Source organism: Pristiophorus japonicus, chromosome 17, assembly GCF_044704955.1.
Source record: "Pristiophorus japonicus isolate sPriJap1 chromosome 17, sPriJap1.hap1, whole genome shotgun sequence".
Classification (NCBI taxonomy): domain Eukaryota; kingdom Metazoa; phylum Chordata; class Chondrichthyes; family Pristiophoridae; genus Pristiophorus; species Pristiophorus japonicus.
Window position 1 is genome coordinate 102,789,363 of NC_091993.1, and position 16,862 is coordinate 102,806,224.

At 43.5% G+C, this 16,862-nt stretch overlaps 1 protein-coding gene across 2 annotated transcripts in view; it reads left to right on the forward strand.

Moving 5' to 3' along the window:
- Positions 1 to 10,661, forward strand: part of LOC139228246 (copine-8-like) — a 781,549-nt gene extending 770,888 nt beyond the window's left edge. For both annotated transcript variants that reach the window (XM_070859423.1, XM_070859422.1), the window contains exons 18-20: positions 5,585 to 5,642; positions 8,265 to 8,338; positions 10,473 to 10,661. In XM_070859423.1, coding sequence (XP_070715524.1) covers positions 5,585 to 5,642; positions 8,265 to 8,338; positions 10,473 to 10,661 — 321 coding nt within the window. The remainder of the gene's footprint in view (positions 1 to 5,584; positions 5,643 to 8,264; positions 8,339 to 10,472) is intronic.
- The last annotated feature ends 6,201 nt before the right edge of the window (positions 10,662 to 16,862 follow it).

The following is a 16,862-nucleotide window of genomic DNA, read 5'->3' on the forward strand; positions in this document are numbered from 1 at the left end:
AATAGATTACAGCCAAGGTACTACTAAAAGCCATTCTTTTTATAAGATATATTTACAAGAGAGCAGCAAACATAGAATTGTCAAATGTTAATGGCCAGAATACAGCTTGCAGGTTTTTATCAAGCCACTAACTGAAAATTCAGAACAGAACTTGGGATAAAAATGTTGTGTATCTGTAAAGCATGCACTCCCATGTTCCGACACCAGGGAGTGCATCCCCTGAAGTCCCAAGGGATCCCAGCATCCCTTGGGAACACTGCATATAAGCTGGCCCCCTAAGGCCTGTTCCTCACTCTGGAGTCTCTTAATAAAGACTGAGGTCACTGTTACTTTAACCTCCCTGTGTGCAGTCTCATCTGTGTCAGGAACACAATAAAAAATACGGGACTGGAGGAGGGCAGGTTGGGGGCAGTGGGCCTGCGAGGCAGTCGGGAACTGGGTTTCCCACAGGCCGTGCCGATTTTAACGGCAGAGCCTGATTTGCATACAAGGCTTCGGTTTCCCGTCCACAGGCAGCCAGATTGAGAGGCTGGTTGGCTGTGGGTGGGTAGGCCTGCGGCACTAGGCCGCACAGGAGAGGGAGGGAGGGATTGCGGGGATCCTGGCTGCTAAAAGGATCGGGGGTGGGGATGGAGGGAGGTCGGGCAGGGAGCGGGGATCGGGCCAGGCTGGTAAAAGGATTGACGGGGGGAGGGGAGGTTGTGTGGGTGGTCTGACAGGGATTAGGCCTTGCCATTGAAAGGATCGGGGAAGAGAGTCAGGCATGGATCTGGCCGAGCAGTTACAAGGATCGGGAGGGGTGGGGCGTGCAGGCAGGGACCAGGGATCGAGCCAGACCATTAAAAGGATCGGGGGGAGGGGGGGGGGGGCGCAGGCAGGGGGCAGGCATCGGACACACGATCGGGGGTGGGGGAAGGGGGGCGGTTGGAGAGAGGATCAGGCCGGTTGATCGGGGTGGTGATGGGAAGATCATGACCGCCCACCAGAGGATTGCAGTGGCCTCAACATCATTTGTGGGGTGGGATGGGGCAGGGGGGAGGTCTTGGGAGGCGATCGGAAGCCTCATGAAGAGGTATTCGATCTCGAATGGGGGTTACGTAGGTGTACCTCCTGGGTCTAGCAGTCCCTGCCTTGCTGTAACTGCCGGGTTTTACGAAGTGCGTAAAACTTGTCTACGTGCAGTTAAAAACAAAATGGAGGTCATAAAAAGAGGCGTTGAGCCTCATTGTAATATTTAAATTGGCGTCCCGCCTACTGGGAGTGGGTTGGTTGCTCGCCCCCGTTGCATTTATATAGCACCTTTCAAGATCTCAGGATGTCCCAAATCACCTAATAGCCAATGAAATATTTTTGAAATGTAGTCACTGACGTAATTTTGAAAACGCAGCAGCTAATTTGCGCTCAGCAAGCTCCCAGAAACCGTAATGTGATGATGGCCCGATTGTCTGTTTTTTTCGTAATGTTGATTGAGGGATTAATATTGACCAGGACACCAGGGATAACTGCCCTGCTCTTCTTCGAAATAGTGCCATGGGATCTTTTCCGTCCAACTGAGAAAGCAGAAAGGGCCTTGGTTTAACATCTCATCTGAAAGTCGGGACCTCCAACAGTGCAGCACTCCCTCAGTACTGCACTGGAGTGTAGGCCCACATTTTTGTGCTCAAGTCTCGAGTGGAACTTGAACCTACAACCCGCTGACTACAAGGCGAGAGTGCTACCCACTGAGCCACGGCTGACACTTAAATGAGAAACAATCAATAATTACGCATTTCCTAAATCATTATTTCTATCATTGCAGTTAGTATTGGTAACAGAATTCTCTATTTAATTCATTTAATTGTTTCCTTTTTAAGATAGAACTCCTTCTGCACTTAATGTTTTGCAAGAAATCTGAGACACCTTTTCCTCGTTAACAGCTTAGCCCCACACAAACTCTGTTTGTAAAATCACAGAATCATAGAATAGTAAAAGAAAGACTAGCATTTATATAGTGCCTTTCACAACTACCGGACGCCTCAAAGTGCTTTACAGCCAATGAAGTACTTTTGGAGTGTCGTCACTGTTGTAATGTGGGAGACTCGGCAGCCAAGTTGCGCACAGCAAGCTCCCACAAATAGCAATGTCATAATGACCAGATAATCTGATGTTGTTATGTTGATTGAGGGATAGATATTGGCCGGGACACCGGGGATAACTTCCCTGCTCTTTTTCGAAATAGTGCCATGGGAAAATTTATGTCCACCTGAGAGGGCAAATGGTGCCTCGGTTTAACGTCTCATGTGCAAGACGGCACCTCCGACAGTGCAGCACTCAGTCAGCACTGCAGTGGAGTGTCAGCCTAGATTTTTGTGCTCAAGTTCCTGGAGTGGGACTTGAACCCACAACCTTCTGACTCAGAGGCGAGTGTGCCACCCACTGAGCCACAGCTGACAAAGTACAGCACGTAAGGAGGCCATTTGGCCTCTCGAGTTTGCGCCAGCTGTTTCGAAGAGCAATCCAGTTAGTCTTACTGCCGTGCTCTTTCCGCACATTCCTGCAATTTTTTCTCCTTCACATATTTATCCAATTCCATTTTGATGCTACTATTGACTCTGCATCCACCACCCTATCAGGCAGTGCATTCCAAATCCTAACCACTTGTTGCGTAAAATTGTTTTTCCTTAAGTCACCTCTGCTTCTTTTGCCAATCACCTTAAATCTGTGCTTTCTGGTTCCCTCCAGCCATTGAAAACAGTTTCTCTTGACTTACTTTGTACAAACCCTTCATGATTTTCAACACAGGAAAATCTGACAAGAAGTATAGACTGCGCCACACTGATGGTGTTGCTGTGCACTTAACTGTGTAAAGTTGATTAAAAAAATACATAAAAATTACCTGGAACAAATCACAGTGTTTGAACCGAAGTTTATGTAATATTGAAGACTGGCGCACGTTCACATAACAACAACTGATCATCTCCTAACTTCGTCTAAATCCCTTCTGCACATTTCAGGACAATTCTTCAGTCTTGCTATCATCCAGTACACAACCAGGGCAAAAACTGAATTGAATGCCCTCAGCAATTGAAAACCTTATACAATGCAATTCCTTTGACAGCTCCCGCTACAGATAATGTGGCATCACTTTACCTTTCTCCACTTTATTCAAATACCAGAAAATATAGAGCATAGTTATAATACCTGCAGGCACAGGTATATAGAGGATACTGGATGGATCTCTGTAAATTACAAGTCAGTAATCCATTTACGCATGAATTGTAATTACATGGTGGCCCCGTGTGATATCTGATTCTTGGCAGTCGAGAAGTTGGTGCTTTTTCTCTTTAGTTCACTAATAGTAACTGCTTATCCATATTCCCTGGAGCACCGGGCTGATTACTCCTTCTATATTGCATACTCATCCTCGCTCACCAACAAACTCACCTCCTGAAGAGTGTAGTTATAAGTTTCAGTCTGTCTTTTGGTTTTACAAATGGATTAAAATGGACTTTTTAAAGCGCGTATTATTCTTACAGTTGTAAATTTTTTGTACGACATGATTTTTGCCCTTGTGAGAGTTTCTGCTTTACATGAAAGAGGCAGAGAGCCATTCAAGGGCAAATCGACTTTGGCAACACCTGTGGTTGAACTGAAAGATCATTTACAGAACTTTCAATTTAAAATAAAATAAATGGGCTAGCACTTGGGTATTGAAAGAAAGAAAGACTTGCATTTATATAGCGACCACCGGACTTCTCGAAGCAATTTACAGCCAATTAAGTATTATTGAAGTGTAGTCACTGTTGTAATAACTGGAGTATTGTGTCCAATTCTGGGCACTGCATTTTAGGAAGGCTGTGACGGCCTCAGAGAGGATGCAGAAAAGATTTCCAAGAATGGTTCCAGGGATGAAAGACTTCCGTTATGTGGATGGACTGGAGAAGCTGTCGTTGCTCTCCTTAGAGCAGAGAAGATTGAGAGGAGATTTGATAGAGGTATTCAAAATCATGAAGGGTCGAGACAGAGTAGATAGAGAGAAACTGCTCCCATTGGCGGAAGGGTCGAGAACCAGAGGACACAGATTTAAGGTGATTGGCAGAAGGACCAAAGGTGACATGAGGAAAAACCTTTTTACGCAGCGAGTGGTTAGGATCTGGAATGCACTGCCTAAAAGGGTGGTGGAGGCAGATTCAATTGTAGCTTTCAAAAGGAAATTGGATAAGTACTTGAAGTGAAAAATTTGCAGAGGTACAGGGAAAGGATGGGGGAGTGGGACTAGCTGAAGTGCTCTTGCAGAGAGCTGGCACAGGCTCGATAGGCCGAATGGCCTCCTCCTGGGCTGTAACCATTATATGATTCTATGATTCCTTCTATAATGCGGGAATAATAAATACACATAAGCATCGATTATGAGTGGGTTAAACATTGCCAATTAGAAATTATATCCTGGTTGTGATAATAAGGCAACATTGATTTATGCAGCAATTAGGTTTTTAAAACCAAGCCATTGTTAGAATTGCTTTTTAATCATATTCTTGAGGACAGGGACTTCCTATATATATATATATACCTAATACTTCATTAGCCTTCTTAATACAGTCACATGGTACATGCAAGACAACTTGAAAGGTTCAAGAACTTCCTGTTCAATGTTGCGCTGTCACATTTAAAACAAAGTAAACTGGAACAAGGCTAGTCCTGCAAAAAATTGGAGTCTAACTGCCTGTGTCTAATGTCAGAAACAATACCCAAGTGATACATTTATTGCATGTTTTATTGGAATTTATGTTAGTCTGTATTTAATTATTTTTGTTGAATTTATAATTTCAGTTAATGTAGCTTATTTGGAATACTTAACCTTTAGACAGTTTGAAAATTGATTTAAATTGCACAGTGGCTTACATGGCATTTTAATGGCTAACATAAGTCTAATTTTTTGATTAACAGTCAACAAATTAATTAGTATGCACATACCGGTATGATAAAAGCAGTTGTCTTGTATAATTAGGGCCTGACTGGGCCTTTGTACTTCAATTAAATTGAAATCTTGCCACTTTCTATTGATTTCTTCATTACATGCGATTTTAAAATAAAGCCAAACTCTGTGATGGTAAATGCACTACAAGTATGGTACAGAGCCATAAGAAACATAAAATGTTCCAGTTTTGATTCATGGGCCTAGAAATCAGATCGCACAGCTCACGATTTTTAGGCGAAATCAGGCGCCCAAGAGTCCAATATGGCATTCACGTGCTCAGTCAGCGGCGGGTATACCACATTGGTTAGTGTGCCTTGTACTGCCCGCCAAAAACATGCATTGGGCGCATTGCCTATGCAAATCGGGGAGCCTAATGCCTATTTCGGGCTGCTTTCCGAAATTGGTTCGCAACTTAGCACAGCATGCAACATGCGTGTTGCTGCCAGATTTCTCAAACGTACAGTAGCCAAACCAGCTGTCTTGAAGCTGCCATTAAAAAGGTAAGTTAAAAAGATGTAAACAAGTTGTATCACCAGGATACAACCCCATCAATCCTCGGAACGTTACCCTAGATTGTCTCCACTGTTCAAATCCTACATTAGTTGTCTTATTTTTCTCATTATGCAGGCTGCTAAGCTTCCTATGTCAATTATCATTGTTGGAGTTGGACAAGCAGAATTTGATGGTGAGTACAATTCATATCTTTTTATTGAAATGTACCTTGTAAAACAAAACTAAAAAGAGAAATCTGGAAAGTATATTCATATAGCATTTGATGCCAAACATGCACAGTTCTGTGCCGAAGAATATGAAGGTTAATTCGGGAGCCCTGAGAAAAGCTTCTCATTCACTGTGCAAGGGCTGATTCCATTGAGAATTAATTACCATTTCTTAATTGAAAAATGTCCTTTTATTTAAGTTGCAGAACCTGAGACAAGGGGTAAGTTCACTCCATAAATAGAGGACTATCTTCATGGGATAATTGAATGATGCATCTTTAGTAGTGATATGATCAATGTATTATTAAAGCCTGATCAGATTATACATGTTGAACCTTCCTTATCCGACAACCTGGGGACCTGGCCTGTGCCGAATAAGGGAATTTGTCGGATCAGGGGAGGTCAGCGGCCCGAGGTCGGGGAGGGGGAGAGAGGGGGAGGAGGTCAGCGCCCTGGGCAGGCCCGAAGAGTCGACAGGCCAAGTGTCGGTGTGGCATCAGCGGGCCGGGTGTCGACACGGCCCCAAAGTCGGGGTGAAGGACGGCCACGTTCTGCACATGCGCCCCCGGCCACCAGAATCATGCCGGACGAGGGGTGGTGTCGGATAAGGGAGCCTGGATAAGGGAGATCCAACCTGTATTTAGGAACCAAATGAAGCACAATATATAATCTTATCAGTTTATCCAACTGTTGCATCACTCGACAATGAATTTAAGTCTGTTTTAAAACATGAAACAATTTAAAATAATGATCTCCAAAGTACCACAATTCAGTTGGTAAATGCTCCACGTGTGACACTGAGCTATGTGGATCAGGAATGTTCTTGGGTTTGAACTCTAGAACGTCCCGAGTTAGTTCATCTCAGTTGTGGCAAAATGGCACCTAGGAACAGGAGTAGACCAATCATCTCCTCAAGCTTGCTTTGCCATTCAGTGAAAACATGGCTGATCTGTATCCTAACACTCGCCTTGGCTCCATATCCTTCAAGGCCCTTGGCTAGCAAAAAGCAATCGCTCTCAGATTTTAACTTATTGATTGAGCGAGCATATTCTGCTTGTTGTGGGAGGGAGTTCCACATTTCTACCACCTTTTGTGTGAAGAAGTGTTTCCTAACTTCTCTCCTGAATGGCCTGGAGAAATCAAAGAAAAGACAATGATGTGAGCAAACTAGTTCATTCAATTATGAAGGAGATTGAGGTTACAGATCATTCACAGTGTATCATTCTTGATGCCAAATAAGGGACAGTGCTTTCAGATCCCATGTGTAGTGACATCAATGCTCATTCACACATGAGGTTACATTAATCTTACGTTAATCATTATGCTATTGAACTGTCATTCACGTCCTGCATTGTTCATGGTCAGCTACCTTCCATTTTCTCTTATTAAGTTACGCTCAGTTTATATTCAACAAAAAAATCTAAAGTCATGTTATTTGTAGAGTGGCAGGGATTCCATTTCAGTTTCACAATGAAATGCAGGTGCACAGCCTTCTATTGGTAATGTAAAAGGTAACAAGGTTTCACTACTTTATTCCAGCACCCAATCAAAGCCTCAAACCTTAAAGTAAAACAAAACTGCTTCATTATACTTTCGCCAGAAAATAAATTGTGATCAGTATTGGACAGGCTCACACGTAAAGAATAGTCACCAGGGTGAGATACCAGAGGCCTGCCAGTATTCATGGAACTATAATCCAGAATGAGTCACTTATTTCAGTAGAGGAAAGATGGGAGGGAGACTGGAGATAGAAATTGTGCCAGAAACCAAATTATTTTTTAATTCCAACATATTTACTCTGTACCGGTTTTAAAAGGAATACGAGGGTTTTTAAAATTTGTATTCAATAATGAGCAAAATTTCTCTCCTAATTATTGTTTAGCTCACCACAAGCTGAAAGAAATAAGGCATTAAAGTTCTATGTTGACCAGTAAATGTGCTTAATTTCTGTATTCTCTGCCATTTCCATCGGTCAAGTCTAGCCATGCATTATGCCCTATATTAAGGAGAGAGGTTCATCTGCCAAAAAGCTTCAAATCAGTCATTAAGGGGTTAATGACTCACACTCTGATTTCTCCCTACAATGCCCCCCACCCCTATCAACCCATCACCACTGATGACCGCGGTTAAGTTAGGGAACTCACCAAATGAGAAATCAAGAGAAGAACCCATGTTGTTGTATGCTATGGCTCAGTGCCTACTGCTCGAACACACTGTGTTACTCGGCTATGTTAAAATCATTACATTTTTAGTGAATAAGGTGTTAAATATTCTAGCCAAATCTGCTGGATATTTTTTTTTAAATGCCCATGTTTTACATGACATCTACAATAAGATAATCTAATCTGACATCAATAATTGATCTACTAGCCATAACACAAAGGAATTGCTGAAAATCTAATTCTAGTCAAATCAATCTCCTAGCATTTCCTGCTTGCTTACTGATAGGTGAAGTTAAGTATTCTGCCATCACAGCTAGTGCACCTGAACCATACAACATTGTGGGCCACAGGGGATCATGCAATATGCATATAACTTTGTTTCTGCATCTTATATTTGCTGCACAATTTGTCATTTATTGTTACTAGCAATGGTGGAATTGGATGGAGATGACATCAGAGTATCTTCACGAGGGAAACTTGCGGAGAGAGATATTGTGCAGGTATGTGTGTGGACACAAGCAGCATAGTGTACGTGAGTTTGCACAGTGGACGCAGGTGGTGTGTTCCTCACCATTAAGATTACAAAGCTGCCTGCAGATGCCAGAGTCAAAGTGCAGCTTGTATCGGTTTAAAATGCTAGCTCCAATGTGCTAGTGGTAGCAATACCTTCAAAGGGCACAAAAAGCATATTGGGCCGGAATTTGCTGAAGCATGCCCGGTTAGTTAGATTTTTCCTGCACCCTTCAGTTCAAAATGTTTTTGAGCTGATAACAGGGCATCTGGGACCTTGGTGAATGACAGAACCAACAGTGTATCTCCTGAACCAATTAGATTTAAGGATTGAGAAATGGAAACAGGGAGGACTGAGAAGGAGGGTGAATTCAATGTCAAATCGGGTACAGAAAGAGAATTAAAGAAAGGAAAAGAAAGATTGGATTACGAGAGAGAGAAAAGGGACGGAAAAGAAAAGTAAGATTAAAAAAAACTTTTTCATTAAAAATGTGATATTTTTTAAATCGACAACAACAACCTGAAGGAGTGAGACTCCACACTTTTAATTGTTCACTTTCTGGGCCAGGGTCTTTGATTGGCAGTCAGTAACAATGATCACATCATTAATAGGGTACTTATCCCAAACTTAACTTTCTGTGGCAAGTTCAATGGGCAATTAATGAGAAAATGCAGTAACTTCATGAAACTCACGGAGTTAAGGTCAAGGTGCCATTTTCGAGAAGCTAACAGCGGAGTGGCATAAACCACCCAGCAACTTACGGGGAATCCCTTCATTGCCACAAGTTGCTGGCCAATTTGCACATTAATAACAGAGTGCGTCGTTCACATGCTATTATGTTTTCAGCAAATTCTGGCCAACATATCCAGGTATCCAATTCTGATCAAATGAACATAACAACATAAGAAATGGGAGCAGGAGTAGGCCATCTGGCCCCTCGAGCCTGCTCCGCCATTCAATAAGATCATGGCTGATCTGATCATGTACTCAGCTCCACTTCCCTGCCCACTCCCCATAACCCTTTATTCCCTTATCTCTGCCTTAAATATATTCAATGACCTAGCCTCCACAACTCTTTGGGGCAGAGAATTCCACAGATTTACAACCCTCTGAGAGAACACATTCCTCCTCATCTCTGTTTTAAATGGGCAGCCCCTTATTCTGAGACAATGCTCCCTAGTTTTATTTTTCCCCATGAATGGAAACATCCTCTCTGCATCTACCTTGTTGAGTCCCCTCATTATCTTACATGTTTTGATAAGATCACCTCATCTTTCTGAACTTCAATGAGTATAGGCCCAACCTACTCAACCTATCTCCATAAGTCAACCCCCTCATCTCTGGAATCAACCTAGTGAACTCTCCTTAAACTGACTTAAATAAGTTTTAAAGGACATTGAAACAGAATATGAGCTTGTCAAAAGAAAGACCTGCAGTAAAAACAAAGCAATAAGAAAAAGGGGTATGTGCAACCTGGTAATGATGAGGTGAAATGTTAGACAGGAAGAAATATGTTTAATTGGTATTTTATTATGCACAGAACAGATTCCGAGTAGAGTAACGTATAGAGCCGATAATTTATGTCATTTTTAACGTTACCGCCTGAGCAGTAACCTGGCAGAGCAGATTGCCTACCTGTTGTAGAACCATCCACTTTTCCTCCCAATAACGGCAATGTGTGTGGATAAAAATCAGGTGGGTTCTACAATGGGCGGGTGATCTGCTCTGACAGGTTACCACCCAGATGGTGAAGTTGAAAATTACCCCCATAGTTTTTTGAGATACTATAACAGGAAAATCACCTATACCAGGTACTATCTAGGTTGAACTATCAAGAAATATTCTGGTTCTTTGGGATTGTGTGACAATACATGCAATAAATCATAGAGAGATATAACAAAGGAGGTTGTTCCATTATAGAGAGCATTAGTTCATTTCAAAGCAGCAGTGAGACTATTCAAATATTTACATGATATGTATTTTTTTGCATTTTATATATTATTTTCATAATTTTGATAATTTTACTACTGCCCCCATTACTTATTGAGAAAAGTTTTGTTTAAGTTGGTGAAAGTTTGATTGCAAATAATATTTCTTCTCCACAAAATATTATTTCATTGCAGTTTGTGCCATTTCGTGATTACATTGACCGCACAGGAAATCATGTGCTTAGCATGGCTCGACTGGCTAAGGACGTTCTAGCTGAGATCCCAGATCAGTTTATTTCCTACATGAAAACTCGAAGCATCAAGCCCAACCCTGCGCCACCGCCATATACACCTACAGGCCTTGGTGTTCACACACAGATCTGACAGAGACCATTTATGGGATACCTAGACTTGCCAGGAGTGGCTTGTGATGTTTAATGTGTCGACGACTCATCTGCTGTAGTCAGATGCCAAGAAAGCAGAACGTCTTGAGATGTTTCATGTACTCAATTGTAAGATTTGTTCTACAAATACAATATTGTTGAGTGATTGAGGTTGACCAAAATAAAGGGACCATATCTATATTCTTTGAAGAAGACAGAATAACAAAGAAAGTTGCAAGAAAGACTGAAAAAAAGTTGTGACGTCTTGTGTTGAAGTTTCAGAAGGGGGAATGGTTATCAGTCCACCCAAGGAGTGAAGCCAGCAAACGGATGTAGAATATAGTGAGTAGAAAATGCAGAACAAATTGAGGACTTACAAGTGGTTTACTTACTGAATATTTTGATGACTTAGGTACCGTTTAAAAATTGTCTGTTTTGTCTCTTGAAGTTTACAAATTGATTCTTTCTACAATCTAAATGGTTTATAATACGCAGAAACTCTTTTCGGCAATTGTTTGGAAAATCAATTGGAATTTGTCATGTTTCATTGTTTGCTGCATCCATTGGTGTATTTTGTAGGTTTTGTGATTAGTTTGGGAGTTCCTTTCGGCCAAATAAGTTCAATTTTAAGAGGGTTATATACTGCTCAATGTAAATTCTGAGACCTGAGCTCAGCCAAACCATTCAGATATCATAGATGTGAAACCGAAGGTGATAATTGCAAAGAATTATATATTTGGTGACTGTTGAGTGCGAAAGGAATCCTTTCCACTTGATACAAAGAGCGGAACTTTCAACTTCCTGTAAGACAGGCGATAGCAGATTGGCCTCCTATTATACACTCTGCCTGATTTTCCTTTCCATTGACTTTGTGAAATCGGGAGGGATGTATAACGGACAGCTGCCCATTTTACACCCTCCACCAAAGTTGAAAGTTCCATCCAAAATATTTAAATTTCTCATTGTGCTTGATACAACTTTGTTCAATTTTGACTATGCTCAAGGTCAGATTGTACTAAATCAAACATTTTATTTTAATGATGGGTTCTTAATCAAGGAGATTCAGCTCAAAACATTGACTACTGCCATCCAGTCCAGTCCCAATCCTGTAAAAAAATAAAATAATATCCTTCTATAATAGTGACAATCAACGATTAGATTGTAACAAACATTTTGTATGTAGCCTCAGAAGCACAATTACTGCACAAGAAATACTGCAGCATAATTAAACTAATGTGCAGTTTGTTTTGAAACTATCTTTAAACAGTGAGGGTTTATAATTACATGTAAATTCATATTTAATCCTGAATACTGTCTTGTTAGTTTGAGATGTATGTGTGTCACTTCCTGTGGACAGACTTATTCTGTGGCCTGTCTTTTTTGTATCTCATAATCAAGCCTTTACATTTTTGACGTTTTCCATACAATATTTTTGTCCCTATCTCACAGGCCCATAAACAATAATGGTAGCTACATAATGCTGTTATCATCTTTGAATCAATTTGACAGTCTGACTTATCGAAGGCATATAGTTTCAGCTATGGTATTTTTCATGTGCAATCTTCGTAGGACAACAGAATTGCTGATTTATTGGAGTGCCAAAGAAAAACTGTTTTCCCCTTATTTCCAGAATTAGTTGTTTTGGATAACAATGGGGAATCTGCCTAATGTAACTCCACACTGCCCTCACTGTACAAAGGCACTGCAAGTTCTGATCCTTATTAATGCACAATAGCTAGTTTTCTCACAGTGCAAAAAGGTTACAGTAAAACAATTGATGAGGAATGTCACTTTAGAAGAGAAAGTACTTTCAGTGTAAAGTACTGCTTGTCTGAAGTCTGTTGCATTAAGAAAAAATTGCTGAGTAGATCTTTGCCCTGAAAAATGGTATTCAGGTCTAGAGAGCTTCCATTATCAAGTCTCCCAACAGGATAAGACCTACAGGAATGACATATTCAATTAATCTCTTCTCCTCCTAGAGGGCCCAAGTTTCGAGCCGCGCCTAGAACAGTGCAGTCCCAACCTGGACGCCCGTTTTTCGCGCCACAAAGTGCGCCTAAAAAAACCTCCGTATTCTCCACCTCCCTGCAGGTCCTCTGGTCCTCGGCGCAGCGCAAGCTGTAGGGGGCGGAGCCAGGTCCCTGCGCTGAAAACAGTGCCGGGACCTCTGCACATGCGTGCTACAGTGGGCGCGCAAGTGTAGTAGCTCCAGGGACCCGAAACTGTGTGGGAGGGGCCCGAAGCACGCAGCCCCTAGCCCTGGCCGAATGGTCTCACTGGGGCTGCGTGAATAAGGCTCCTCCCACGGCCAGCTCGTGCTTCCTCCCGACCCGACTCGACTCCCACTTCCCGCCTCCGGACTGGACCCGACACCGACCCGACTCCCGACTCCCGCTTGCCCCCCCCCCCCCCCGGCCCCGCCCCTGGACCCGACCCGACTCCCGCTTCCCCCCGCCCCCGGACCGGACCCGACTCCTGCTCCCCCGCCCCCCCCCCCGCCTCTGGACCCGACCCGACTCCCGCTTCCCCCCCCCCCCCGGATCCGACTCAACCCGATTCCCACTTCCTCCCCCACCCGCCCCTGGACCGGACCCGACCCGACTCCCGCTTCCCCCCCCCGCCCGGACCTGACTCCCGCTTCCCCCCCCCCCCAGACTGGATCCGACCTGACCTCCTTCCCACCGACCTGACCTCCCTCCCCCCGACCTGACCTCCCTCCCCCCGACCCGAACCGAACCGACCTCTCTCCCACCACCCCCCCGATGCGAGCCAACGCCACCTACCTGTAAATCTGGTGCTGGCGACAGGCCCTGCCCGAAGTCTCGGGCCCGGCCCATTCAGCCTCCCTCCCCCTTCTCCTTTCGTCCCCCTTCTCCTCCCCCCCCCATCCCCTTCACCCCCCCTTCTCCTTTCCCCCCCATCTCCTTTCCCCCCCCATCTCCTTCCCCCCCCATCTCCTTTCCCCCCCATCTCCTTCCCCCCCCACATCTCCTTTCCCCCCCATCTCCTTTCTCCCCCTTCTCCCCCTCTCTCCCTTCTCCCCCATCCCTCCCCCTTCTCCCCCATCCCTCCCCCTTCTCCCCCTTCCCTCCCTCTGTTCCCCCCCTCTCTCCCTCTACCCCCCTCGCTGTCAGAAACACAGACACTGACAGACAGAGAATGAGAGACACACACAGACAGACAGACAGAGATAGAGACACTGACAGAGACACACTGCGGGGGGGGGGGGCATCCCAGCACGCTGTTGGAGGGCTCCCGGTGCTGCAGTCGGTAAGTAGAAAATGTTTTATTTATTGACTTTTTAAAAAAATTATTTCTTATTAATTTTTTTGATTGATTTATTGGTTGATTTATTGATGTATTTATCATTTATTATTGATGATGGCTCTTTATTTGTAAAACTGGTGTTTAATGTTTGTAAACTTCCCTTTAAAACCCCCCTCCCCCATTCCCTATGCCTGATTTGTAACCTACGCCTGATTTTCTAAAGTGTAGACAAAGTTTTTTCGAGCATACAAAAATCTTCGCTTACTCCATTCTAAATTAGTTTGGAGTAAGTTTTCACTGACGAAACTTTGAAAACAGGCGTAAGTGGCTGGACACGCCCCCTTTTGAAAAAAAAATTCTGTTCCAAAGTGAAACTGTTCTAACTGACTAGAACTGGAGCAAACTAAATAACGAGAATTCCGATTTCTAAGATACTCCGTTCTACACCAATTGCTCCTAAAAATCAGGAGCAAATCATGTGGAAACTTGGGGCCAGAGAGCTGGAATCAGCATCATTCTCACAGCTGGATCTTGATTCTGATGCTGAAACACATTTCAACGACTCAGAACTAGTTTGCAAGTCGTAACTTTGGGTTTGATTTTAACCCTTAACTGCCCGATGGGAACCGGGCAGGTGGCCAGTTAAAAACGAGCAGGTTACTTACCCGCTCAGAACTTGACCCTTTCCTGTCATTCCGATATTAACCTGCAGGGGTCTGATGCACCCAACTAAAGCAGGCGGGAGCCTCATGAATTGATGCATCCAAGCACATCGGTAAGCTTTACTAGCAGAACTGAAATGTCTCTACTCCCAATCTGCAATTAATAACATCTCTTGGGCAATATTATTGGCTTGCACATAAACTTCTACTAAATATTAATAACATAAATCCTTTGATTTCTATTCTTGAGCATAATTGTGGAAAGCAATGATAGTGACAATAAGTTGGTATTTAAGGTATTTGCTTTAAACACCCCATGGCTGGAACTGTTTTCACATCAGTACGAATGAACAATCTAATGTTAGCATGTGTATAAAGTACTAAAATATAAAGTTCATCTAATTATGTTCTCATCCCATCAGTAGCTCTCACCTCTCTGCGTGAACGCTTCTGTCGAGAAGTTGTCAAAGGAATTTGCAGTCAAAGCCAAATTGAACTCTTATGTAACCTATGTGTGTCATCGAATTTCCGAATCGGAGCAATTAACTGATCGAGTCAATTCAGTGATAAGGTTTGAGTTAACTGTCATTCTTTGTTAACACTTATTCTGCAGATTATATTATCATAGCTTCTTTTTTTAGGGCTTTTTTAACTGCTGAGATGAAAAGCAAAGTCAAATATAAGTCATGGCAGGACAGCTCAGACATGTGTTATGCTCCTCCTGTACTATGTGGGAAATCAGGGGCGCTTCCGGTGTCCCTGACGACTACGTGTGCAGGAAGTGTATCCACCTCCAGCTCCTGATGGACCGCATTGCGGCACTGGAGCTGCGGGTGGATGAACTCTGCAGCATCCACGAAGCTGAGAATGACATGAATAGAACATTTAGCGGTCATCCCCCTGCAAAACAGATACACTGCTTTGGGTACTGTTGAGGGGGATGACTCATCAGGGGAGAGCAGCAGCAGCCAAGTTCATGGCACCGTGGGTGGCTCTGCTGCACAGGAGGACAGGAAAAAGAATGGGAGAGCGATAGTGATAGGGGATTCGATTGTAAGGGGAATAGATAGGCGTTTCTGCGGCCGCAACTGAGACTCCAGGATGGTATGTTGCCTCCCTGGTGCAAGGGTCAAGGATGTCTCGGAGCGGGTGCAGGACATTCTGAAAAGGGAGGGTGAACAGCCAGTTGTCGTGGTGCATATAGGTACCAACGATATAGGTAAAAAACGGGATGAGGTCCTACGAGACGAATTTAGGGAGCTAGGAGCTAAATTAAAAAGTAGGACCTCAAAGTAGTAATCTCAGGATTAATAAAGGGGCAAAGTGTGTTAAAAAGACAAGCCTCAATGCGAGGAGTATTCGGAATAAGGTGGATGAATTAACTGCGCAGATAGCAGTTAACAGATATGATGCAATTAGCACCACGGAGACATGACTCCAGGGTGACCAAGGCTGGGAACTTAACATCCACAGGTATTCAACATTTAGGAAGGATAGGCAGAGAGGAAAAGGAGGTGGGGTGGCGTTGCTGGTTAAAGAGGAAATTAATGCAATAGTAAGGAGGGACATCAGCCTGGATGATGTGGAATCGGTATGGGTGGAGCTACGGAATTCCAAAGAGCAGAAAACACTAGTGGGAGTTGTGTACAGACCACCAAACAGTACTAGTGAGGTTGGGGACAACATTAAACAAGAAATAAGGGATGTGTGCAATAAAGGTACAGCAGTTATCATGGGCGACTTTAATCTACAAATTGATTGGACTAACCAAACTGGTAGCAATGCGGTGGAGGAGGATTTCCTGGAGTGTATTAGAGATGGTTTTCCAGACCAATATGTCGAGGAACCAACTAGAGGGCAGGCCACCCTAGACTGGGTGATGTGTAATGAGAAGGGACTAATTAGCAATCTTTTTGTGCGAGGCCCCTTGGGGAAGAGTGACCATAATATGGTAGAATTCTTTATTTAGATGGAGAGTGACAAAGTTAATTCGGAAACAAGGGTCCTGAACTTAAGGAAAGGTAACTTCGACGGTATGAGGCATGAATTGGCTAGAATAGACTGGGAAAGGATACTTAAAGGGTTGATGGTGGATAAGCAATGGCAAACGTTTAAAGATCACATGGATGAACTTCAGCAATTGTACATCCCTGTCTGGAGTAAAAATAAAACGGGGTAGGTGGCTCAACCATGGCTAACAAGGGGAATTAAGGATAGTGTTAAAGCCAAGGAAGAGGCAGGTAAATTGGCTAGAAAAAGTAACAAGCCTGAGG